A 27,616-nucleotide genomic window follows, 5' to 3' on the forward strand; every position below is an offset into this window, starting at 1 on the left:
TTGTTCAGATGCTGTACTTTATTAATAAAGTTCTTCCCTTTGAAAAAATTTAACCGACACATATAAACACACAAAGTTTACAGGTTAAATAATTAATCTAACTTGAATTCAGTTTTTTCCACAGATTGTACAGCCAGACACACTCAACACACAAACAATGCATTTTACACTTCGTTCTGAAAAGATACATTAGATCAGGAGTGTCAAACTGGTGGCCCGTAGGCCGGATGCCCAAGCCACCCCAGCTCCACGAAGGGGAAAAACATCACGTGACGGCAATGTGACGTGGCGAGTTTGACACCAGTCCATTAGATGGACCAAAAGTAAAAGCATGCTCTTACAAGGAACAAAAAGTAAGAGAAAATGTATTTTAATGAAATGGATCATAAGATTTCTTATATTTATGCTGCTACAACTTGCGTAACAAACTTTCATCATCAGTAATGGAAGCCTCCATGTTACCACTGATGAGATGAGAGCTAATGCAGCACAGCTCCTTCAGGTACAGCCAAGGAAAGCTAAACAGTGAAGGAGCTACTGCTGTGACTATCCCTCACTTCAAGGTCTGCAAGGTAGAAGATGCAGGAGACTCTCTCCCACACAGTATGGGCCTCCTCATATTGTCTGGCAGTATGGAAAGGAAACACAGAAAAATGTCAGAAAGAGCTCTGTAGATATCCACACACAGGACTGATTTCTAAAACAACAACTCTGATAGAGTTGTCCCACTACACTGGCAATGTTTACAGTATGAAAGACATCCACACATTTCAGCTGGAAAAGGATTCTATCAGGATTTAACCCATCCTTTACTGAGGGAGGGATGTTTAATTTCAAGTATTGAGTTGAACTTTAAGAGACATTCTAAGCATCACACAGCTCAAAATACAAATGATGGACTATCCTCTGTCTCTTCATCAGCTTGGAAAATACAAAACAGCCTGGGGATTCCTTTGAGGATTCAGGTTGTTGGGGGTGGGGGGAAGCATAGGAGATGGAGAACACCTGCAGTTGTACTGAGCTTCCAAAATGCAGGAGGCATTTCTATTCTGTTCCTCCAGCCGTTCTTTCTAGCTGTTGATAGATTGAAGATGCCCACTGGAAGAGCAGAGGGGGGAGGAACTGTTATCATGATGAGAGCATTTATGCCAAGAACCATATGCACTGTAAAATAATGTGGGCATTTCACAGTTATATAAAACCTAACTATATGGAAGGGTAGTTATATAATTTCTGCAATGAAAATACTGCAAATGACCCAAAAAGAAGCTGGCTTTAAAACCTATTAACGGTGGACATTGATAACATTCCTTTGGTTGTTTGTAATACAGCATGATGGAGATCCTTACTTCTGTCAAATTCTCCTCCTGCATCAAATAATTTTTCATCTGGAAATTTAGCATCCTCAGCTAATGAGCACAGAAGGTCACCAGTAGTGTTTTATGAGCTTTCCTGTTAAAAAGAAAGGGAAGAAAGAAAATAAATCATAATGTCATACAGGAAAAAAAAAACCTTTCCATTCTCCAGATACATGTTTAATTGCCACTGGCTTTAACTCTCAGTTTAATCATGAAAAAAGAAGACCAAATGATTTCAAGTAGCATTTTAAACATCTGTTCAAACTTTCAAAATAATTTCCCTATATGTTATTACAAGCAATTTGCCTGACATTTCTCAGTATAAATAGCTGAGGCAGTTTTTCTGGAAAATCCTTCCACTCAATAGCTACAAGTACATTTCTTAAATAGTGTCCTGAACAACATGCAAGTTAATCACTAGTTAATGCTGCCCAGGAAATCTCTGTGGCTACACTCCCATTTTTTTTAAATTTGAATTTATATCCCGCCCTTCTCCGAAGACTCAGGGCGGCTTACAATGTGTTAAGCAATAGTCTTCATCCATTTTTATATTATATACAAAGTCAACTAATTGCCCTCCAACAATCTGGGTCCTCATTTTACCTACCTTATAAAGGATGAAAGGCTGAGTCAACCTTGGGCCTGGTGGGACATGAACTTACAGTAATTGCAAGCAGCTGTGTTAATAACAGACAGACTTAGTCCGTTGAGCCACCAGAGGCCATTTACTCAGAGATGTAATTGCCAAATATGATGTTATAATATGGGTATACAGTATCTAAGTTAGATGGATGATGCTACTGCCAATTTTAGTGGTGAAAGAGATAAAGAAAAAATTGTATAGTTTTCTTATGCTTAATGGCATGAAATTGTGGATCCTTTCAACATGGAGACTTCATTTTTCAAAGTATATTCTAGCCCAACAACTCAACCTTAATGCCTGAGTCCTTCGGGAGATAGGGCGGTATACAAATACGAATAATAAATAAATAAATAAATAAATAAATAGCAGCCACTGAATTTTACAATCAGTAAATGATTTGAATTGTAAAAGTAATCCAGGGTATAGGAATAACGGCACTAAAAGAAAATCAAGAACATTCAGCATGGATTTGAAAGCAATAAGTTTGACAAAAATTAGCAGGAAGTCTAATCTTCCTAAAATTACATGTATTAATCTTCCTAAAATTCTAGTATTACTATTGTTAAGACTAATCTTCCTAAGATTCCTACACTAAGACTACCTTTCGAATCACGTGCCTTCTTGTCAGAGATCATAAAATTGTAGAGCTAGAATGCCCCATGAGGTTATTTACTCCAACCTGCAATGTGTGGAAAATCATTTTAACCCATCCATGAGGAAAAAAAAGCACTATATAAAATCTTTAGAATCTCCAGAGATGGAGCCTACACAATCTTTATAGACAGACTATTCCATTATTGTACAGATCTTACTCTCTTTTTTTCCCCTTATGTTGAAATGAAATCTAGGTAGTTGCAACTTATACTCATAATTTCTAGTCCTACTTTATTTGGCAATGGAAAAATAATTCATGCCCTCTTCCCTGTAGTTTCTACATGTACCTATATATGGCTTCCTGAATATCCCAAGTTATTTACTATTCTGAATAGGGCAAGTCCTCAGCTCCTTGTACCATTTTTGTTGCTATCTCTGAACCCTCTCAAGACTGTCATTATTCAACTGAAAATGAGGAGCTCTAAATCATACACAGTATCTCAGGTATGGTCTCCCTAATGCCAAGTAGAGAGGAATAGTGACTTTGTGTCTTCGATATGATGTTTCTTCAGTGCAGCCCAGAACTATATTAAACCTACTAGTAACTGTCTCAGTCTGCTAATTCCTATTCAATTTGTTGTCAATATAGCATTTTAAACTCCCCGAATACACAATCAGCAGAAAAGTATTACTAACTGAGAATTAAGGGACCCTAACTAGCTCATTTGGACAGCATATGGCTAGAAAATGCTGTGTTAAACAGTATTTTAACAGTTTATTGATACTGTAGATAAAATCTAAATTTAATAGAATTCTGTGAGTTGAATCCAGAAACGTTAGATTGAAAACAAGGTGATGAAAAGGAATTATAATAGGAAGACAGAAGTAAGAATCAAGAGGAAAGGAATTTGAAGCATTTTGACTGCTTATGGCCATGAGAGCAAATTACCTGGAGAAGAATAATGTTAGTTTGAGGTAGACAACTCCTGTGGCTGACAATTTCAATATTTGTTACTACCAAAACAAAAGTTTGTCCAATATGAAAAAACAAGGAGATGTCGAATCACTCTGTTTCCAAATGCCCCATTTGCAAGCAGACAAAAGCTTCCAGTCTCCATCAGTTCTCCCTCTGGGTGAAAAGTGTTCTAGTGGTGGCAGAAAGGAATTAGGGGAGGGGGGAGAGGGGAGAGGGGAGGAACAGGAGACAGGCACCGCAAACCCAGGAGCTTCCATTGACTCTCCTCTCCCTCAAAGGTGAAGAAACTGCAGCAGATGAAGTGTCAGCCTCCACTCCAATTTTCATATACTTTTGAATGACTATACCAGTAGATAGAATGTAAAATGTTTATTGTTTAAACTGTAAGGAAATGAGATGTGTCGTGCCTCCGTCCAGGGTGAGGGAGAGGAGCCTATTACTTATGTCGGCTGACATAACAGGTGGGAGGGATAATTAACTACTGAGTGTTATCAGCGCGCGCTGTTCTAACCGACACTGCATTCCTAAGTTGACTGACATCCAGAGACCTGTGGAAGAAGATTACCACGAGGGGCCGTGAAGGAGTTGGCATTGGACCAGACCACCCTGACCTCCTGGAGGAGGAGGGACAATTGGGGGGATATGATATGTTAGCCATATTTTGTCTCAGTTCCAGCTTTGCTTGGCTGCTAACCAGACTGTAAAAGTAAAAGTACTTGTTTTCATTCCAAATGAAGTCAAGGTGAATTCTTTCCTTTTATATTGTCGGAGGTAGCTTGACATGAAGTTTCTCCCTCAAGTCTCCGTGGCAGAGAGGAAACAGATCTTTGCAAGGTAAGTGAGTCCGGCACAGCAGGGAGAAGGAAGCATGAGGTATCTTAGTGGCTTGGGGAGACCTTGGGGCCTGTTCCATCACTAGGCCCCTCCATGGTCTTCCCCACCCTGAGATACCTCATGTGCACTTAATGAACCGCACACTGGCTTAGCGAATGCATGGGCAAAAGGAAGGAGTGATCTCGTTCAAGGTACAAGATTCACTCTTATGGATCCTTGAGTTACAAATGGAATGGGCAGGCTCCATTACATTTGTAACTCGAGGAGTACCTGTAGACTTTCATCTAAATCCTATAAAAATATAAGAGTTACTTGTTAAAAAGCAACACATGGAAACAGTGTACTGCATTACATCTATATTGAATGCAATCAACATTTACTGACTACCTTTGTTGGAAAAGTGTGCAAAGCCTTAGGAATAAATTAGCTTTCTTAAGGGAAAATTTGAGTTAGATATCCCAGTCAATAAGTTCTACTCTGAGTTTGAGAGACAGCCTTCCCCATTAAAACAAAAACACACATGCACAAGTTGTCCCCTGTTCTTCATAACACAGGTCAATGGAAGTGAATCAAAAGAACCCTCTTCAGATTTCAGAAAAATGGTTATTGATACTTAAAACGGACACAAAACCATTGCCAAAACCTTGGCTTCAGTCAACTCAGATAAACAGACAGTCTACAGATGGAGAAAATGCAACTTCATTCTTACTTTTGTAGAGTGGCTGTTCAACAAAAATCACTCCAGGAGAAAGGTATATAGTACTCCTCTGCAGGCTACTCTTGCATTCATCAATCTATTGTAAGAAAAACACTGAACAAGAGTAGTGTACATAGGAGGAAAACCACTGTTCCCCAAAAAGGATACTGCCCTTTCTCTCAGGCTTGCCAAGACTATCTGTCTGAGCCAGCAGATTACTGGAATTGTTTTGGCAAAAATTAAACTTTTACATTAATGTGGATTTTTAGAGTTTGCAGAATGAAAACATTGCACCCTCAGGACCTGGTTGAACAATTATTGAGGGAACAATGGTTTACAATAAAGGAGAATATTTGTATCTCAGGATGAAATTAATCCCTCACAATGGATTATGGATCATATCAGCAAATTCTAGAGCAGAACTTCAAGCCTTGAACTCAAGCTTAAATGAATGTGGGCCATGCAATACCTTTATGATCCTACTTAGCCGCGACTGGTGAAAGCTGGACCGCTCTAAACGGAATAGAGTCAGATCTGAGGGCGTCTACTCCTCAGCCTGCTTTATAGATTCCTTCCATCAGCATTCTTCCAATATGTTTCAGCTGTTGTTTGAATCTGCTGCCCGAATACAGCAGGAGTTGCGCCCTCATTACATCATCTGTCTGCGCTGCTCAGCTGGCCCGTTCCTGAAGCACGGGATTCACATCACTTGTCCACCTGTTTTCAGCCTCACTAAGCCCCACTATTCACCCATCACCGCCACCAGTGTGTCCTTATCGCATCTATCCCATCCGTGCCACCACTACCAGCCTGAGTCTTTTGTTATCCGCCTCAGTGTTGCCCGAAATATTATTCTGGCTTATATCACGCCTCCCCCCATCCTTCTGTGAGGTGTTGAGGGGACCTTTAATACTCACAGTAGCCTGCAGTACTTCACTCTAACCACTGAGCCACAGAAGCTTCTATATTATTGTCAAGAAAACTAACCCCCACCTTTATCTACATAATCAGTAGATAAACCCACTTGTATCAATCTTAAACTCTGGGTCAGATAATTCTGTTCAAGAATCGTTTCCAAGGATCATCACTCAATTTTCAGATCATTTTTCTGCCTAATTACATTTTTAGATCATAGAATGTTGGATGATGGAGCAAGCATATGTATCAATCATGTTTAAACTTCATATATGTGTATGTGCACATATGTTCGCACATACAAAAGTAAGTTTTCTCCATTATCATGTTATTAATTACTTAGGATAGAAAAGCCATATTCCCCATTTACCTGCCTGCTTTTGACATATCAATGTTCCTGCAACTGTTAATTTTGGAACGTCCAGATTTTATGAAGTTCATCTATTGTGTAGATTGCTCAGAATAGAAGCTAAACTATCAAATTTTTCCACTTCTGTCATGAGAGGGCACAACAATCACTGGACTTGCAGGAAGGGCTGATTTCCTGAAGGATGCTGCTTTTTGCAAGGCTCAACAACCAGATAACAGCTCTGACTTCTGTGGATTTCCAGGCACTGAAGAAGGCCTTTATTTTAAAAAGCTGTTTATTTAAGATTTATATGTCTGCCCATCTTAGGCTCACAACTATATAATCAATAATTATAAAACAATCATAAAACAGTAAACAAAATCTCTGTGCCTTAATTATTCCCTTGGAATGCCCCATAGCATACTCCACTCATTCCATATTTTCTATCTATTCAATCTTATTCTACTTCTACAATAAAAACCCAGGTCTTATTGGCCTTCTGAAAAGGGCTTAAAGGAGTTGGGGGCCTGCTGAATTGCTGGGGGGAGGGGAAGTGTTTCACTAAGTAGGAGCAGCCATAAAAAGGGCACACTTTCATGTCCCACTAGGTGGCAATATTTCACAGAAGGAATCTGAAGCATGCCTATCCTATGTGATCTAAAAAGAGGAGCAGATATTTTTATGGAAAGGCAGTCCTGTAAATATCCAGATCCTGTGCAATGTAAGGCTTTACAGGTGATAACTAGTACCTTGAATTGCATTTGGAAGGAAACTAGGAGCCAGTGCAGCTTGCGCAATAAAGGTATAAAATGGGTAAACCTTTGAGCATTGAATATAATGTGCAACGCTGTATTGTGGAACTAGTTGTAGCTTCCGAGTGTCTTCAAGGACAGTCTCCAAGGACAATGTCTTCAAGGACATTAGTGCATTGCAATAATCCGGGAAGGGACTAAGGCAAGAACGATGTCAGCAAGGCCTCCTAGTCCAGGAAAGGGTGCAACTGGTAACCAAGATGCATGTGTGCAAAGCCTCCCACACAATCCCATCCCATGAGCTATGGTTGCCACCTGCTCATCAAGCAGGAGCTCTGAGTCTAGGAGGACCAACTCAGTCTGGGGGAGTGCAACCTAGTGGTGAAATGTAAAATTTGTTACTACTGATTCTGTGGATGTGGCTTGGTGGTGGTGGGTAATCAGTGGTGGGATTCAACCAGTTCGCACCACTTCGGGAGAACCGGTTGTTAACTTTCTGAGCAGTTTGGCAAACTGGTTGTTGGAAGAAATCATTAGTGCAGAGAACCGGTTGTTAAATTACTTGAATCCCACCACTGGGATGGCCAACTTTTTTTTTTACTTTTAAAAGCATTTTTTCTACAACCTCTTCGGCCAAAGAGGTTGTAGAAAAAATGCTTTTAAAAGTCTCTGACAATCCTAGCTGAGCTGCGTGATCATCAGAGGCTTTTTTTTGTTACTTTTAAAAGCATTTTTCAGCCAAAGATGATCATGCAACTCAACTGGGCATGTGGGGGTGGTACGGATTTTTGCTACCGGTTCTCCGAACCACCTGCTGCCTTCACTACTGGATCGGGCGGTCCGGTCCGAACCGGGAGCATTTCACCCCCAGTGCAACCCCATCCAAAATCAAAGATTACAAGTCAGCAGACTATCATGATAAACTCAGATTCTGAGCTTAACTTTGGAGTTGGCTGCTCAAACTGACTGACAATGAACAGCCAACTCTCCAAAGTTATCAAACAGAGACAGATGAGGTAACCAGCAGGCACAGCTGCCACTGCTCTCCAAAGCTGAAGAAGCTGAGCTGCCACTCCCCCTGCCACACACACACAACTCAAGGACTCTTCATTCAAAGAAGTGTGGAGAGCAAAGGCCCTCTACAGAGCTGCTTGCAAGAAAGGAGCCGCCTCCTTCCAAATGAGCAACACCTGTCTGTTTCTAGAGATCAACCCTCTCTGTTGACAATGATCCACTCTTACTCCATGCTCCTTGACGCCTGATCTGTGAACCTCACAATCTTGATTCTGAACTGACAGCTGACAAATCTTTTGACTCTTGGGAATTTACCTAAGCATTTTTCAGCCTTCTGTTTTGAATTGGGAGCTTCCTAAGCTTCAGGGAATTTGTTACTCTACTACACTCATATTTTGTCTTGCCAAATGATTTAGCAAAGCTTGCAACTGAAGGGGCCTCTGGTGGCGCAACAGGCTAATGCAGCCTATTATTAACAGCAACTGCTTGCAATATTGCAGGTTCAAGTCCCACCAGGCCCAAGGTTGACTCAGCCTTCCATCCTTTATAAGGTAGGTAAAATGAGGACCCAGATTGTTGGGGGGCAATAAGTTGACTTTGTATATAGTATACAAATGGATGAAGACTATTGCTTAACACAATGTAAGCCGCCCTGAGTCTTCGGAGAAGGGCGGGATATAAATGCAAAAAAAAAAAAAAAAAAAAAAAACTACCTCCCCATGTGCTTGAGTGTGCTTAGCCTGGGACAGGACAAAATGTTGGGGAGTCAAAAACTCAAAGCCCCTCCATCTTACAAGGATTGAGCTGAAATTGCTTTATTCCCAAACTCTAAACAGTTGCACCTCCAGGCACTTGAATAACACCATATCAGGGGTGAAATCCTCCTGGTTCGGACCGGATCGCCCGATCCGGTAGCAATGGCGGCGGGTGGTTTGAGAACCGGTAGAAAAATCCCTGCCCACCCCGCTGAGCTGCGTGATCATCAGGTTTTTTTTTTCTTTTAAAAGCATTTTTTCTTCAGACAAAAAAAAGCTTTTAAAAGTTTAAAAAAAAAACCTCTGATGATCAGGCAGCTCAGCTGGGTGCTAACCAAAAAATGTGGGGGGGAGTCCATTTTCCCTCCCAGCAGGCTCCCTGAAGCCTGAAGCCTGCTGGGAGGAAAAACGGACTTCCCCCCCCTCCCCATTTTTTGGTGTGGCTAGCAGGCTTCAGGTAGGCCGGGAGGAAAAACGGTGTGTGTGGGGGGTCGTTTTTGAGAGAGAGAGAGAGAGACAGACAGACAGACAGAGAGAGAGAGAGAGAGAGAGAGAGAGAAAGGAGGGAGGGAGGGAGGCAGGGAAGGAAGGAGAAGAGGAAGGAAGGAATACAAACCTGGCACTAGACGCAGCTTCAGAGGATAATCCAGGGCTGGAAGGGACCTGAAGGTCATCTAGTCCAGGGGTCTCCAACCTTGATCACTTTAAGACTTGTGGACTTCAACTCCCAGAATTCTGGGAGTTGAAGTCCACAAGTCTTAAAGTGGCCAAGGCTGGACACCTCTGATCTAGTCCAACCCTGCTCCAGCAGGACAGTGAGTTTCTGTCTTTTGATCCCCCAGTCAAATAGTCACGCCCACCCAGTCACATGAACCCCCCCACCAAGCCACGTCCACAGAACCGGTAGCAAATTTTTTTAGATTTCACCCCTGCACCATAGCCAGACCTTTGCAAAGAAGACCCCAACTTTAGTCTCAACCAGGACTTAGTGATACAAGCTAGGTCAGCTCATTCATCCATAATCAGACCATGGATGATATGAACTGTATTGTAAGTCAAACAGGCATTAAAGCAGCAGCAACTGGAGACCAGAGCCTAGGTTCTGAAACCAAGTCTTGGGGCCACAGGGGCCAGAACATGATACTAGTATCATGGGCTGCCTTCCCCAAAATTGGCCTGCCCTGTACCTTCTCATGCTCATCATCTCTACAATGCCCTTCCTGCAATCTCTCCTCTCTAACCGATTCCCCTATCCCCTCAAATCCCCAAGAACTAGCCACATCCAATCTTTAACAATCTAGATAGACAGGCTCTGTGCATGTTCTGGCACTTCTGTACACACTCAGAGCCTCCACCTGAGCAGGGCCCCCATCCAAACCTTCCTTCCAAATTCTCGAGCTCTCTGAACCCAAAAGATTTTCTCTTACCCTCCCAGTCCAACCACCCCTCACCCAGGCAGTCGAGAAGTAACACCCCCCCCCAAAGGGACTAAGTGGCCGCACTCCCAGCCCACCCTTCTCTCTACGATGGGAACAAAAGAACCCAGATACACCTAGCCTGTGCATCAACTATCAAGCTATATAAAACTCCTGATCCATATAATGTCTTAAATCCAGGCACCAGCAACTTCAGTCCCAAATCTTCCCAGACAGCAAAATTGCTGCTTTATCATGTGGCCCTTTAAACAGTAATTGCAAAACACAAGAGAGCTTCCCCACAGGTTTGCACTCTTGTCCTATCTGCCACAAACCACCTGTACATCTGAGCCCTCCACTACACTGGAGACTCAAAAAATCAGGATCCTACAGCCACCGACACTTCTTCGACCTGTTTTATGGTCTCTATGGTGGCAGACCCAAGGAAGACAGCAGCTAAGTCCCCCAGAGTCCATTTCTCACTGCTTATCAACTAAAGCAAAGGCAGCTGATCCACGGCACCACTGAGCTTTGCTGCCTGGTACCTGCTTACTAGTCAGCCTCTGAAATATGAGAGCCCACTACCCACGTCACCCACTCAGCTACCTTTAGTTAGCTGGTTCCAACATTTCTGGCTGCTACCAAACCAGCCAGAATCACTGAATACCTCCACACACCATCCACAATATTCTCAAAGTTCTCAACAAACTGAGCCTACCAAATAGGCATCCATCTTGACTTCATGATGGGAAAAAAATGGTAGAGTTGCAATACTGGCAATTCCAGAAAGGATAAGCAATTGAGGAGGAACTAAGGAGACTGCAGTTACCTATGCTAATACCAAGAAGCTTTATACCTTCCATCAGTTTTATGATGTTATGCCTGGTAATGGCTACCATAACACCATATCGCAGAAACTCTCCACCAATTCTTGCTGCCCTTACAAAATGTCATTTGGACACTAATATTAATAAACAAATAATTTATTTTCAATCATATGATTTGTATACATTTTTCAGAGGAAAAAAGTGAAATGAGTTTGCAAAGGCTTACTAAAAATAAAAAACTCAAGTAGAAAAACAAACATTTATTTCTATCCTCTGTATCTTCAACCACACTCCCTCATATCTTGGGAGCAGAATAAAGTAAAATAGTGCAGTCTTTAGAAAAATAAAGTTCCCCATATCTGTCTTAAATATGACTGTAACAATAAATATAAAATTTATTTAAAGTGTTTTTATATTTATCAACAATTTAATTTTTGTTGTTACATAAATAAATTTTATTAACAAAGAGCCCTAAACAAAATTCAGTTGCTGCACTTTTCTACTGAAAGTCTGTGCATGTTAGGCTTTGATAATACTAGAACTGCCTATTTCAAATTTCAAATTTTGCAAGGCCTTCACTTTAGCTAGTTTGGATACTATGCCCTCAGCAGGTCTTTTTGGAAGTTTTATGAATCTTCAGTTATAGCCATGTGGTGATGGTTGAATACAAACTCTAGATAGGTAGCCAAGGAAACAAATTAGTCCAGAGTTCTTACTCAACATCCAAATGATGAGGCACAATTTTTTGTATTTTGGACAAATCATGTGAAGATATGTCCAAAATACTCTCTTGAATATCTTTCCAACTCTCTTGAGAAATTTATAATGCAGAAAGGTGGAAGGAAACAGAAGAAGAAAAAAATGATCAGCACCAAGCTTGATTACAGTGTCATGTGTACACTATTGAAAGATATGAAGACCAGATTGGGAACCAATCATTACAGAGGTCTATCTATGTAGTCATTAGAGGTGATACAGTTTTAATGATTCTTAGTCAATTCTCTGCTATCAGAGGAGTCTGTATTCTGATATTTGAATATTTTTCCTTCAACATATCCAGCATCCTTTTTGCTTTACTATGTCAATGAATTTGAACATTATTTTCCCTTTCCCCTCATTTGTTTCAAGCTTAGTCTCTTACTGAATGATTTAAAATGAAGAGACATCATGTTTTCACTGCCCAGGATGTTTGCTTTAAATGTCTTCATAATGGGAAGTGAGAGAGCACAATTTTCAAAATGAAAACATAGGAAGCTGTTTGATTGAATGACTTTCTTTCAGAATTTCATGAAAATGTCACTGAACTCAATGAAGAAAATTGAGCAAAATGTTCAGTGACTCATTTTGAGAAAGGAGACTTACCCTGGACACACCAAAAATAGTCTCAGGACTTACAGAAAATTCACCATGAAGTGGTTGTCAAATTGCTCCATCATGCGGACAAATAATTACTCAGCCCACAAATTTGTTAATTAATTCCTTCGCAAGGTTAAAATAAATTGTTCCAGCAATCCAGTGACACAATTAGATGACAACTTTGCCAGGCAAGCAGTGTCATCTGTATTGATCTGGTGATGCTAGACTTAAACACATCAATCAGCTTTTAAAGCACTGACTTGCTCTTCTTGGGAAATAAAAAGAGTAGATTAGCAGTTGTACAATATTTTGTGCGTTAAAAATATTTCAGATATGTTATAGCTATGGCAATTTTATACACCATGGTACCATAGGCACAATCCCTTCAATGTTATATCATAATGTGCTGTGAGGTCTAAATATGAAAATTGTGGGTGACACTTGCCTTTGAATCAGAAAGTTAATGCTGGTTTGAGGGCAGGTAATAATCACAACGTATCAAGTTGGACATCTTGGCAAACAATGGTTCTTGTTTAACTAAAAGCCAAAAGAGAAGCCATGCTCAAGGCAAGAATGCCCAGAATTGGTTGAGGTTCTATTTTGAATCACTGTATGAATGATATATCCCCAATAACTCTTTCACTCCTCTATAGTAAAACAGCATTACTGCTCTTCACATATTGCAAAGAGAGAGGTGGAAAAATCTAGTGATTTCATCGCATACTGAGAGCTGAGACAACACTCTTTCCAAATTATAGCCTGTCTCTTTTAATCACTGCCTTGGGCTATGTGCCATGTTTTATGCAAACATCAGCATTCATCTAAATCAAGTTGCTATTTGTCTCAGCACACAAGGAAATATAAAGGACCTACAGGAAAACAATTGCTTAATATGACAAAGTAATAAAAATGACCACCTACAGTAATGTTATCAATTGTCATTCACAAACATTTATTCTTATTTATTTATTTATTTATTTATTATTTACATTTGTATACCGCCCTTCTCCCGAAGGACTCAGGGCGGTTCACAGCCAAATAAAAATACAATACAAAATACAATACTATAAATACAGATTAAAAATACAATTAAAAAACTTATTAAAATTGGCCAGAATTAAAATTTGGAACTAAAAACCCCTTAAAACACATTAAAACACATTAAAACACTACCCCAGTCCAGCGCAGATAAATAAGTAGGTTTTAAGCTCGCGGCGAAAGGTTCGGAGGTCCGGAAGTTGACGAAGTCCTGGGGGGAGTTCGTTCCAGAGGGCGGGAGCCCCCACGGAGAAGGCCCTTCCCCTGGGTGTCGCCAGACGACACTGTCGCGCCGATGGCACCCTGAGGAGCCCCTCTCTGTGAGAGCGCACGGGTCGGTGAGAGGTATTCGGTAGCAGCAGGCGGTCCCGTAAGTATCCCGGCCCTATGCCATGGAGCGCTTTAAAGACATTCACCAACACCTTGAAGCGCACCCGGAAGGCCACAGGTAGCCAGTGCAGCCGGCGCAGGATAGGTGTCACTCGGGAGCCACGAGGGGCTCCCTCAATCACCCGCGCCGCTGCATTCTGGACTAACTGCAGCCTCCGGATGCCCCTCAAGGGGAGCCCCATGTAGAGAGCATTGCAGTAGTCCAGACTTGTCCCTTTTATAAGATCCAGCACACTTTCAATCATCCAACCCTTTTAAGACTAAGGATTTAAAAGCAATCTGATAAACGCAAGTTTTGGACTTTTGCTGCAACAGCATAGCATGGATACTAGTCACAACTAAGTTCAAATTGTGGTAGCAAATGGGAACTTCACCCAATTTTGAGTTCTCTCTATCTCTCTGTCCCTCTCTGTCTCTTTCTCTCTATCTCCCTCAAAAAGCTCATTCTGAACTTTTTGAAGAGGAAAGGATTTTCCCCAGTATCTGAAGAATTTGCATATAATAGCAAAAGCACTTAGACTTACCGGTATATACCACTTCACAATGCTTTACAGCCCTCTCTAAGCGGTTTAAAGAGTCAGCATATTGCCCCCAACAATCAGTCCTCATTTTACTGACCTCGGAAAGATGGAAGGCTCAGTCTGAGCTGGTCAGAATCGAATTCCTGGGGTGAGCAGTGAGTTAGCCTGCAGTACTACATTCTAACCACTAAAACATGATGGTGGAGAGAAATGAAGATTTTTCAGGACATCATGTGTGCTTTTTTCTTTTTTCTTATCTGTCAATGAACGGAAGAAGCAGTCTCTTTAAAGTATTAATGTCCTAAACCAATTATTTTTACTGGGAGTAAGTACTCTCCATTGTAATCTCTTAATTAATACTTGTCCAGATCTTCTAGTTTTAAGAACAAAAAAGCAGAAAACAAAATGCTCAAACTGCAAGGTATTTTTAACCTTCCTGTGAAACAAATCTATTCTGAATGAAGTTATTCTCCAGGAACAATATATAGCTTCAGGGTGCTTCTGAACTGAAATCTTTTTTCTGGTTTTCCAGATTGGACCAACAGCCACAAGCATCTTTTTATCAGCTTTAGCTGATGCTTATTGTTGCTTTCTGGAAAAAAATAACTGTAAACTATTATTTCATGTACTGATAAACTCCAAGCTATAATGTCTTAAGAGTGTTTTATGTTTTAAGAGTTTTTTAATCATAACACTTTGCATCAAGGCTGGAAATTTCAGCTGGCACAAAATTTGGCAAACACATTGGGCTCAAGAAGAAAGCAAAGAGAAAATCCCACACCTATACTTAAACCACTGCACTGGCTGCTACTTCACTTCTGGGCAAAATACAAATCACTAAGAGAAAGCATCTTCTGCTTATTGATATCATCCAAAGAGGTTCCCCTAGTTACAATGAACCCATCTAAGGGCAACCCAGGATCAAGTCTTCTGTATTGTGGCCCAAACTCTGAAAGGAGTTCCCAGCAGAAGTTAACATTTTTATCACACACAAAAAAATTTTAAACGGATATACAGGCTTCTAGCTACTTATTTTAATCATTTTACTTGCTTTCATTGCTTTTAATCCTTTTGAACTGTTTTTTATTCAAAGCTGCCTTGAAGTTTTACCTTAATGTCTGCAGTATGCTAAGTATGCTAATATAAATAAATAAATATTCCACAATTGATAAAGAAATGTTTTAATTATAGCAAATTTTACTTATTTGTTTACTTGTTTGTTTTACTTATTTTTATTTTGTTTCCAGGATTTATAAATTGCTCTAATCAACTAAGCAGTACATAGCAGTTATTAAAGAAGGAATATTATTTCAAGATAGAAAATTTCTACTTCATAATTGTGATTTCTATTATTTTTTTTCTCAAGTTGAGCCATGTACAAATTCAAGAGAGAAGGGGAGAAACTAATGACCACTTTTTCCAGTGTTAAGTGTAATCTCGTTTTATAAGACTCTTCCTCAACTGACTACTCAACTTTGACTGGTCCTACTTCCTTCCTCATTTTTATGATACACTACATTTGATCCCATCCTAGAACATGCAATTGCTCTTCAGATTACAATAAGGTACATGGCTTCACTAATTATGCATACATTCAATTAAAAGTAACATATTTTTTCTCCCCTCCTCCCTTTCCAGGTAAATTACATTCTATTATGCATTCCATTATTATTTTTCCCTATGCTAACTTATAGGAGAAATAAAGCTCATTTGATCTTTTAGATCTGGACCTAGGCCCTATTTGGCAGATTTTAATTAATATATCACATGAAAAATTGGTGTATGTTAAATCACAAAAAAAGTCATTAAAAGTTTACAATCAAGTGGAGAAACATACCCTGAATATATAAGATATTTTAAAACATTTTGTTCCTTAAATGTCTCTCAGTGATTAAGAAGTTGGAATATATAAATAGCTATGGCCATAGTCCAGAATGTTCTGGGAATAAAGGAAATTTCTAATTATTTATCAGAGAAGGTATAACTGCCCCAGGCAGAGGTGGGGGAAGTGAAAAAATCACTAAAAATGGAAAGGGAGAGAGGAAACGACACAAAGAAAATAAAATTGGGCTATATGAAATGAAGCGGAAGCAGCTTTAAATATTGAAAAAGGACTTATTTATAGGATTGAAAAGAAAATAATAATTTATACAAGACTTAAAATGGCAGGAAATGGATCTTTTCAACAAGAGCAGAGGCAGAAAGTTCATACCTGAAGATGCTTTGAGAAGTTAGGGTTCTCTTTCAGAAGAAACATCTCCTTCAGCCCCACTGCTTGCACTTGGATCATTTTTACTTTTAGGAAGATTTCGTTCTCTGCTTGATTCAGAAGGGACCTTCATTCTGGTTTTCTCTTTCCTCTGTTGTTGTTTCTCAAGTTTTGCTAACTGTTGCAAAGAAAAGAGGGAAAAGCACATTTGTGAATGAATGTAAATTGAAGTAATGCAACAGCACAGACAAAATCTTAGTTTTCAAAAAACTGTTAACCTTTTGCAACAAAACAAGACAAATAGGAAAGAACAGGAAGTTTTTGAAGATTACTTCAATCCTCTTCATCAGATATACGGCAATATAGACCTCAGAAAAGAACATTTTACATGCACAAACTTATGGGAGTGGGGGGAATATGGAAGAATGTCTATGAAAAAGGCCAAAGGCAGAGAACTATAAATATTTTGGAGGCTGGAGATAATATCCATAAATATTATCCATAAAAAAACTTCCTTACTTCTAAGAGAGTAGCTATGTCAGTCTATTGCAATAAATGCACCAATAAATGAGTTTATTGTCTTGAGAAAAATGCAATTTGATGGGAGAAAGTGAGGGAGGAGGAAACCATAAAGAAAAAGTGCAGGGTAGAACTGCATAAAACAGCAGTTAGACATGATGCAGACATTCTTGCAGTGAATAGTTAACATACCTTGTTTGATAAGAAGTCATGCTGTGAGAAAGGCTATTGAAATTCTTCTAACAAATTTCATCTTTGTTGTTTCAGGGACTTTTCTCATATATCGCCACTTTGTGGTCAAAGAAAGAATGCCCCATGAAATAAGTATGTTTTCAAGAATGTTTAGGAATTGCCATTTTTATGACAATTGAGACCACTGATCCTGTTGCACAAAGATTGACTATTTTGTATAGCATAGACTATTGTGGGGAATTGAAACAGATCTCATATGCCATTGATAGTAAGCAAATATATGTACCTTGATTTGGTGGGTAATGTTTATTAGACCTGGAAATGGTGTGAGCAGAAAAAATATATAGAAGAATTGGCATATAAGCCTGCCACACATTAATCTATCTGTCTCACTGTTTTATAGTGTAGTAACAGTTTACAATAGGAAGTTATCTCTAAATACCGTAAGTAGAGATTTGCCACCAAAATTTTTAAAAAGGATTGTCCAAGATGATATGTAAATCACCAAAGATATGTTTGATAGCAGCAACAGTAACAATATGGAAAAAAGAAATCAGAGTTGACCAGATTAGCTAAACTTTAAATTAAATCAATTTAAGTTCCACATATTTAAAAACACTCCAGGAAAAAGTTCAAATAAACTGACAGGAAGCTAATATTACTCAGAACTCCTACCATGTCAAAAAATATGCAAGTGACAGATCCTCACTATAATTAAGATCATTCTGTAATCAGTAATGAAAATCTTTAAATAGAATGCTGGCAATGTATACTCATCATTACAAGACTGTTATTAGAACTTATTTACATATACATCAACAACATTTCCAGAACAGACTCCTTGGTAATTCTACTTTGTCACAGCATATCTCAAAATGTCAATCTAATAGCACAGCCTGGTTTCCAACAGGCAATACAAACATATGGGATTTGCACAATAGTTACATTGCAAAATAGGCATTAAATATTAAAATTATTTTCCTCTTTTCTAGTAATAGCATTAAAAGAGAATCTTTCTAGTAAGTGTAGTAATTTTCTTGAAGTGTTACAGCTCCTCACATATCACTGATGTTATTTCTCCAACTCTTTAAAGATCCTAGCCAAAAGACTAGAGAATGATTTATTATTACCGTATTTTTTGGAGTATGAAAGTAAAGCAGGCATTTCTTTTTGTTTTCTTTTTCTTTTTTTTCAAGAAAAAGAAAAAACAAGAAGAAATGTGCCTATGCCTCTCAGCAATTTTGCCTCCTTGCAGCAAACAGCAGCCTGCTTTACTTTCATTTTTGTTTTCAGCAGAGCTTGATTAGCACAAGAAAAAAAAATCTACTCCCAGCAATTTACCTGCTTGCAGCAATTAACAGAAGCCCGCGCAGCAATAGGCAATGGCAATCCCTGCAGCCTGAAACAACTGCGAGTCGGGAGGCCGATCCAACCAGCAATTAACCTGTGCTAATTAGGCTGGGCTGAAGCTGAAATTGGTTGTTTCTTCTTGCTGCTTGCTGCAAGGAGGTAAATTGCTGGGAGTCAGAGGCCAAAGGGTGGGGGCCAGTGGGTGGGCAGGGCTACATTTGGTGTAGAAGATGCACCCAAATTTTCACCCCCTTTTAGGTGGGAAAAAGGTGCGTCTTATACTCCAAAAAAGAAGGTATTTTCTTTGAAGGCTTCTATTTATCAAAGAAGCTTGAGAAGCAAACAATTGGAGGCTATTATTTTCTTTCAATGTTTTTATTTAGAAAAAAATTGATTAAGTAACAATAGAAGCATTTTGGAAGGTTTCTTCATGGGAATAAACTGCTAGAAAGTGTAGATTAGGGACATGTAACAGGGTAAATATAAATTGCCAATGTTTGTTTATTTATAATTCAACTATATCAAATACGGGTTTCAATGGATTCAAGAGACTACAGCAGTTTGAAATCCAACCCAAGCTGAAAATATTGTACAGATTATATGGTTAGAACTTCAGATATACAAGTGCTGACACCACTTCATATTAGGGGAAAGAATAGCAATCAGGGCCAATGTATTCATTTGGGTTGTGTGATTACATGTCCTTTTTTAAAATTCAAAACACAACAGACTAGAATGTAAGCATCACATCAAATTACTATGTTTCCCCGAAAATAAGACAGGGTCTTATTTTCTTTTGACCCCCAAAATATGGACTTGGGCTGATTATCGGGGTGTGTCCTGCAGAGAGAGGCTCCTTCCGGGTGCCATCAAGTCCCGCCCCTCCTGGGGAGGGGAGAACGCAAGCAGCCTGAAGGCATCAAGCTGTGTGAGTGCCTGTTCCCTCCCCCGCTTGTGCACCTCCCAGGCCTTACCACGTCAATGTGGGTGAAGCTGGTGAGGACCTGGCTGGAAGCTGCTGGAAATGGAGAAGATACCGGTCAGGCCAGCCGCTTGCTGCCAAGTCTTCCAGGAGCCTGGGCAGAGAGGCAGCGAAGGGAGCCGCAGCCCCACATGGGGAGACCGTGCCACTGCCATCTGAGCAGTGAGGATGGCTCCCTCTGTGGCTTCCAAAACCTGGCTGGAAGCCGAAAAGAGGCCGGTTGGGCCAGCCGCCTGCTGTTGAGACTTCCGGGAGCCAGGGCAGCCACATGAAGTTGGAACCAGAGCGGGAAGCACACTCCCAGAGAGGCTGCAGCCAATGCAGAGTCTTTCAGCAGCGGCTGCTCTGGGAGTGCACCTCCCACTCTATGGTTCCAACTCCAGGCACACATACCACAAGCTAATGGATCTATTACATATCAGATCTAACATTTCTCATTAGCTTAAATTAAACAAGAATGACTTCCTCTTTTCCATTCAAACAGACTTTTGTCAGCATCCATTTTTCTAATTATCCTCTCTTACAATCCAGTGTCAATAAAATACATCAAGATTATTGACCAATATATAAAACTGTCAAACCCTCTAAGTAAATTAAGTCATAAACTTAACAATAAAATAAACTCAAGATTTTGTAACAATGCTTTGGCAACATATAAAACCTCAGCTGAAAAAGAGGCAACAGCAACAATGATCCAAAAGTATCACAGCCCTAGTTTATCATTCTTCCATGGTTGTTGCAGTGATATTTTCATAACACGTTTTTAATACTCTCAAAGAGAAACCTCACTTCTTTTTAAAATAATTATTGTCCAGAAGATTAGCTGTTTTCAGGTCAGAATATAAAACTGAGGCCCACAGAACATAGCTAAGGCTTTTAATATCAACATATGGACTATCTCAAAATAGGTAGGTAAAGAAAAGCACTACTATAACATACTTGTTTAGAGTCAACAGGGGCTGTAGGAGACTCCAGTTCAATGGTCACAGGTCCATCGTTCTGAATATGTACCTGCATGTATTCGCCAAATTTGCCATCTGAAAAATTAAAGTTGGATGGCAAAAAGAGAAAGGGTACTTGTCCATAAACAATATTTAATTCTCCTGTTGTTAAAATCACCATACTCTCCCATTAATTCAAACCAAAACATAATGAACAGCATTCAATCTTGACTTTTTAATACTTTCTTTTGAAATCTATAACTTCTTGAATCTATGCGATTCAAACTTTAAAAAAAATTCAAAATGATAACTTTGTATATATCTCTCCTACTACCACATCAATCTAGATCAGCGGTTCTCAACCTGTGGGTCGCGACCCCGTTGGGGGTCGAATGACAATTTGCCAAGGGTCGCCTAAGACCATCGGAAATATGGGAAGTATACTTGCGAGTCAAAGAATCGCGCTCCAATGGTTGACTCCACAAGCCAGCTGCAGGCTCTTCAAATCGCTAGCCGAATTCGGCTTCAGGCGCGATAAACAAGCCAGCTGCAATCACTCCCAATCGCTAGCCTAATCTGACTTCAGGCGCAATAAATTTAATAGGGGAGGAGTCTCCGCTTTAATGCCTCCGTCCTCAAGGCAATCGCAAGCAGTTCAGATCGCTAGCCAATACGGCTTCAGGTGCGATAAATTCAAAAAAACAGTTTGCCGCTTTTTTCCTCCTGCGGCTGCTGAGGCGCGTTGAGATCCTCAGGGGTTGAGATCCTCAGGGGTCGCCACATCGTGGGGAATTGTATTAAAGGGGTCGCAGCACTATAAAGGTTGAGAACCACTGATCTAGATCTTACCTTTTTTTTTTTTTACCGGGGACTAAGTACTTTAGCCCAGAAAATCATTTTTTAAAAGATATAATTATATCAAACCAAATGTAAAATGATCCGAACTACTGCATGGTTCTGTCTGGCCCTAAAGCAGGTACTAGGAAATTGCAGGGCATATTCCTGCCACTCAGTAACATCACTGAGTGGCAGGAATAAAAACATTCCTCTCTTTTTTATGGATTTTGAGAAGTAGGGAGCTAAATGTAGAAATGGATGCACTGCAGCATCCATTCCATCCTCTTTTGCCTACAGATAGAAAAAAGGCACCAATGAAAATTCCACCAGTGGTGTTCTAGTGGCCATGGAATACCTTTGGACTCAGGTTACTTACTCCTGATTTAAAACAAACTCATGGAAACAGGGGAGGGAGAATTTGAAAATAAATGATGAAAAGAAGAAATGCCTCAAAGAAATATATACCTAGAGGCAAGGAGTTTTCTCTCACACCCTTTTTAAATAAAGGAATTGATTCACTCTTGAATAAAAGCAGAAAGAGAGAGAAATTAGGTTTAAAAAACATATAAACACAACTGAAAGAAATCAAGAATGGTCTTTTTGTGAGACCTTAGATCAGAAGTCTCCCAGGCACCAAGGGAGGCAAATATACTCTTCACCCTAGTTTTTAAATGGGGGAATATGCCATTTCAGAAATCCATGTATTTCTTCATATGTTTATGATTTCTCTCTTTCTCTCTTGTGATTCACATAGACTTTTTCTTATATCTGCACTCATTTTCATTCCCATATACCAAACATATTAGTTTATTAAAATAAGAATTATAATGTAGTGTAATAAATTACAAAGTATAGCAATTTCTGTAGGAGCCTAGCTTATTGCCTGAGAAATATTTCAATTCATCAGTAAATTTTGCCTTACCTTTAATTAATTCTGGCTTGTATGCTTTGCGAAGGTGCTCTAAGAAACTGTTGTAGAAAGATTCTGCTTGGTCAGAAGGCATTGCCATATGATAATCTGGTTTATTTCCTTTCAGGATACATTGAAGGGTAAACTGGCTAACACATAGCACTTCATACTGCTTATCCATTACACTTTTAGACCAGTGTTTTCCACTTTCATCTTCAAACACACGAAGATTTAATATCTTTCGAACCCTGTGTGAAAAGTCAGAGGTCTTTATGGAATTTTTCTGAAATTAAGCTATTCAATATTCTACATATACTATATATTCTACATTATATTCTACAAATATAAAGACCAGAAAATGGGGAGAAAAGATAATATAAAGAGATTTACAGTAGATATAGATTCTATACATAACAACTGATGCAAAAATTTAGGAAACATCATTTGTTTAAGTAAAACTTATGCAAATTGCAAAGTGGAAGAAAAGTTAAATCCTTATTATTACTTACATGTGCTCAAGCTCTTTCTGCGTGTCTTCCACAGAGATACCAAGCAGCACACAAATGCCATGTCCAATGGAACTTATTTGTTCCCCACCAACTATAAGGGATATTTTTAAGAAGTTAAATGTATAGAATTTATTTTATGTCATATCCCTATAAATACAAACACACACACATACACGTAAAAGTTTCTTATTCCTAAATTCGGAAAGCAACTTATTCTATAGAGTTGTATTCTTATTAAGTGTCAATTCTATTCCCAGTAGAGATAGATTTTTTAAAAAACATATGCATAAATCCACTTTCAAAGAAAAACAAGAAACATAAGCATGTCTTTGGGATGTAAAATATATGACTTCTTTAGCCAAAGGTTAATATGTAGTGGGTTTGTTTCTTTTATAATCCTTCAATCAGTAACTACAACATAGTTATTATATTATAAAATATAACATAGTAACACAATTGGAAATAGAAGGCAAAAACAGAATATATCTCTGAATACAAAATATTTAATAAATGCTCATACAACCAGTTTACACATCATAGGACGAAATCAATATTTTAATAACTAAATACCTAAATATTTTAATACCTAAAAGGAATCTTCTTTCAGACAAAATTCTATCTTACCAGTAAACCTCTTCAATAGGAATTTTACACGTATATACTTCTAAACCTGACCACACAAACTAAATTATTTCATAGGCTTAGGAAATACAGCCAATTTAAATAAATCCAGATGTTTTGTTACAGAATTGTAAACCATGCAAAATTTAACCAGTCTTGATGTAAGAACTGAAACTAGTTTATTAAAAGATTTAAAAAAAAGAATTATCTCCTGTCCCCTGCCTTTTGATAGGCATAATGGAAGCAGGATAAAATTGTTTATACAATTTATAGAGTTCATACAGAAAAAGTGTTCTACTGTCTCAGCTCTATTACTGTTGCAGTGGCAGAGTTGTTGTTAATAAGGAATTTTCAAATACCCATCCTTTAACACTACAGCACCAAGCTTATGGAGTATGAGAAACCTACACCTTTTTGATAACATTCAATATAGCCAGATTTTAACCAATCTTCGCCTCTATTAGCAGGGAATAATGGTGGAAGCCGGGCGGGGGCAGGCGACTTCTGCAAAATGGAACCTTGCATTTGATATTTAGCAACTTTTTATTAATTTTTTCCCCAGTTATTTTATTTGCTCCCTTTGAACCAAAAGAGGTCAACAAATTCCAAAGAAAATATCAAACTTTTCCATAAGTTTATTTAGGAAAGTTTCCTTCTTCTGGTTTTGAAATTATCAGCCAAAATTAATGGGAGTTAAGCTGGAAAAGGCTCTTTTTGGCTTGTTGATTTTCTCTTTCGAATGCTATATAGCTTGCCCCACTAACCCTTATGCAAGGAGGCCGACTGCAGACTGCAGTTTTATATATAGCACTTCAAATTTTGTTTGTATATTTTTCTTTTTACTGCAAGCTGCCCAGGGCAGTGGTGGAATTCAAAATTTTTTACTACCGGTTCTATGGACGTGGCTCGGTGGACATGATGTGGCTTGGTGGGAGTGGCAGGGGAAAGATACTGCAAAATTTCCATTCCCACCCCATTCTGGGGCCAGCCAGAGGTGGTATTTGCCGGTTCTCTGAACTACTCAAAATTTCCGCTACCGGTTCTCCAGAACCTGTCAGAACATGCTGAATAGCACCCCTGGCCCAGGGTAACCTTATGGGATGGATGGACAGCACATAATTCTACTTATTTAACTTATTATTAAATTTATATGTTGTCACTCTCACCGATAAGGCTATTCTTTATATTTATTAAACATAAATTCAATAAATTATAAAAAATAAAAAAACATTTAAAACTTTGCTGATATAACCAGTCTATTCAAAGGAGGCTTGATAAGTAGTCCTTGACTTATGACTACAAATCTTGTCTGCTGAGCAAAGCAGTTGAGACATCACGTGACTGCTTCACTCAAATGACCACAATCCTGGCACTCCCAACTACAGTTGTTAAACTTGACTTTCCAGGTGATTAAACAATCAGAGTCTCAGGTAAAAAGTATGGGATGCTGGAGTGGGGAGGAGAGATCTTGGGAGGTTCCACTCTGGAGCTAAAAACCCTCCCTGCTGAAATCCAAGCAGGATTTTAAGCCCGAGCAAAGAGACACTTGCATACAGCCTATGCCAGACTTCCTGGGACTTCCCAATCTGCCTGAGGAGCCCTAAGCTCCTTATAGAATAGAATAGAATAGAATTTTTATTGGCCAAGTGTGATTGGACACACAAGGAATTTGTACTGCTTCTCTGCTATCTGCTTGGATTTCAGCTCTTGGGTACAGAGGCTGAAAGAGCTGCTTGCTGAAGTAATTTAGCTCCCCTGGAAAGGAACCCCTCTGGCAAGGTGCAGGAAGGGAGCTCAAATCCTGAAGATCTGAGCTGTTTTTGCAACCTGCCGAAGGTACTTCAGTTTCTCTCCACGTGCAGGAGAGACACCCTCTAGTGGATTGCAGAACAGGAGCTTAAATCTTCAAGATTTGAGCTCCATTTCTGCACCCCATTGAAGGACTAGATTCCCTAGGCAAGCAGCTCTTTCAACCAATCCCCAAAGATGAGAGGGGTCCCCTCAGAAGGTAGCAGCAACTTACAACCTTACTTCTGGCTTCCCCATTCATTTTCTGGGGAAGTTGGCAGAGATTACAGATAGTGATCACATGATTGCAGGGTACTTGAAAACCAGTTATAAGTGCAGACAGGCTGCCAAGCACCTAAATCACAATCAGGGGACTGCGGGAATGGTGAGCAACATTTTGCGAAGTGTTTTACAGGCCTTGTATTTGTAATTCATTTTACACTATTTTCAGGCAGTTGTAATTCTGGATGACCATTAAACAATTTTAAGTCAAGGACTACCTGTATTTACAAACCTTCCCGAACCTTTTGGATTGATGGGTGCACACAGAAATTTGAACTGATATTGTGGACACTGTAGCAAAATCACTGTCATGGCGGGGTGCCCATTCATGAAAATTTACCATAGTGAATATAACCAATCATAAAAATAAGGATCTAGTAAAATTACACAGACAAATATAAGCCAGTCTGCAGGACATTTAATGCTACTACTATCCTTATCCTTTCCTCTGGACAGCTAGACAGACTTCTTAACAAAGTGCTGTGGTGATCTGACCTTCCAATGTTTGTCTCTAAGAATGCTTACAGATGGGAACCACAATGGATATGTCATGGGATATTTGTGGAAATAATACATGTTTATAAAAATTATCTTCAAAATGACGGTGAGAAATGTGTATTTTGGGGAGGCAACTAACAACGCAGACATAACTCTTAAAAGTACAGTGAACAGAAAAAGCCTGAACCTATTCATCTGAAACTTAACATTAATCTCCCCAATGTTTCAATTTTGCCTGCAAATGTCACTTCTGCATTTCAATTCCGGATAGTCACCGGCAACTAATATTTTTAAAAGAAAAATAAATCTTCTCTAACAATCTACTCCAGAATCAATATTTGTTTAAAATTTTGCTGTTACTGAATCAAATTCCACCTAATTATGACAAAGGATGCCAAAGCATATGGTTAATTTCCTATTTTAATCAATAGGATATTTCCACAAATTAAAGGGGATAGGTGAATTCTAAACTAGTCTCTGTTCAAGTGGTTTCCAAATCTGGACTCGTATTAAATCTAATTCTTATGGCCATAATTCTTATGGCATTTAAGTAGTTCCTATTTTCTGTTTTTATTCTACCAAACATTTCACTCTTTCATTATTAGAGTCCGGAGTGGACTTTCTCTGTTTGTTATGTTCCCATAATTATTTTGATTGATATATTTTTATCTTATGTTAATTTGTGAGGATTTACTTTACAATGATAAAATGTTATCATTATAAATAATAAACATAAAAGTTATAGTCATTATTCTTTTAAAACTCTCATATTACAATAAAATGATGAAATAAGGTAGAATACTTCGGACATTCTACACAATCAAACCAGGATACTACTTCAGCCTAAATAAAAATATGAATGTTGTCAAATATGTTGTTCTGAAGCCTGTGTGTGTGTGTAAGTTTTGCACATGCTGTATAAAACACCTAAGTGACACTGCCGATCCTCACAAATTACCATTCTCTATAGAGCACCTTGCGTATTGTGGTAACAGGATAACGAATCAACAATTTAGGGCTTCTATTCACTCTTCCTTTTTTTGTTTCACGCTTAAAAGTTGCTTCAAAGATAAAGGAAGGGTGTGGACAAATACATGATCCCTACGGACAGGCCACGAAGAACTGGGATTCGTTGCAATGTCCAACGTGAGGATACATTTCAAGGCAAATCAGGGCTCAAAGGAACATAAGACCCTTTAATAGCAACCAGGCGGTGGGTGGGTTTTGAAGGAGCCCGCGGCGGGAAGCGGTCAAGATGGTCGGGGGAAGATGCTCGGCCACGAGAAGCCCCGCCGGCATGCCAGAGCTGAAGACACGGCCTCTAAACCACCGCCTCGAGGGGCAAACGCGACCACGCTGGCGCTGGGCAGCTGACAGAAAACGGAATCAGAACATAAACGGCCCCCGCGCACCTGACACCCTGGCTCGAGTGACACGTTGGATGATGGCCTTCATCACGCCGGGCTCAGAGGGATCCGGAGCGGCCTAGCACAACTTCCGGCCTCGACCCGGAAGCAAAGCAACCCCGCTTCCTGCCCTTCCCA

At 39.4% G+C, this 27,616-nt stretch overlaps 1 protein-coding gene across 1 annotated transcript; it reads right to left on the minus strand.

Moving 5' to 3' along the window:
- Positions 1-27,616, minus strand: DTD1 (D-aminoacyl-tRNA deacylase 1). Its single transcript, XM_058178339.1, has 6 exons — positions 27,485-27,616; positions 22,884-22,974; positions 22,387-22,622; positions 20,626-20,723; positions 16,647-16,821; positions 1-1,452 (listed from the first exon to the last, which is right to left on the minus strand). Exons 1-5 carry the CDS (start codon positions 27,525-27,527, stop codon positions 16,666-16,668), a joined length of 624 nt encoding a protein of 207 aa, XP_058034322.1. The 5' UTR covers positions 27,528-27,616; the 3' UTR covers positions 1-1,452; positions 16,647-16,665.

Source organism: Ahaetulla prasina, chromosome 3, assembly GCF_028640845.1.
Source record: "Ahaetulla prasina isolate Xishuangbanna chromosome 3, ASM2864084v1, whole genome shotgun sequence".
Classification (NCBI taxonomy): Eukaryota; Metazoa; Chordata; class Lepidosauria; order Squamata; family Colubridae; genus Ahaetulla; species Ahaetulla prasina.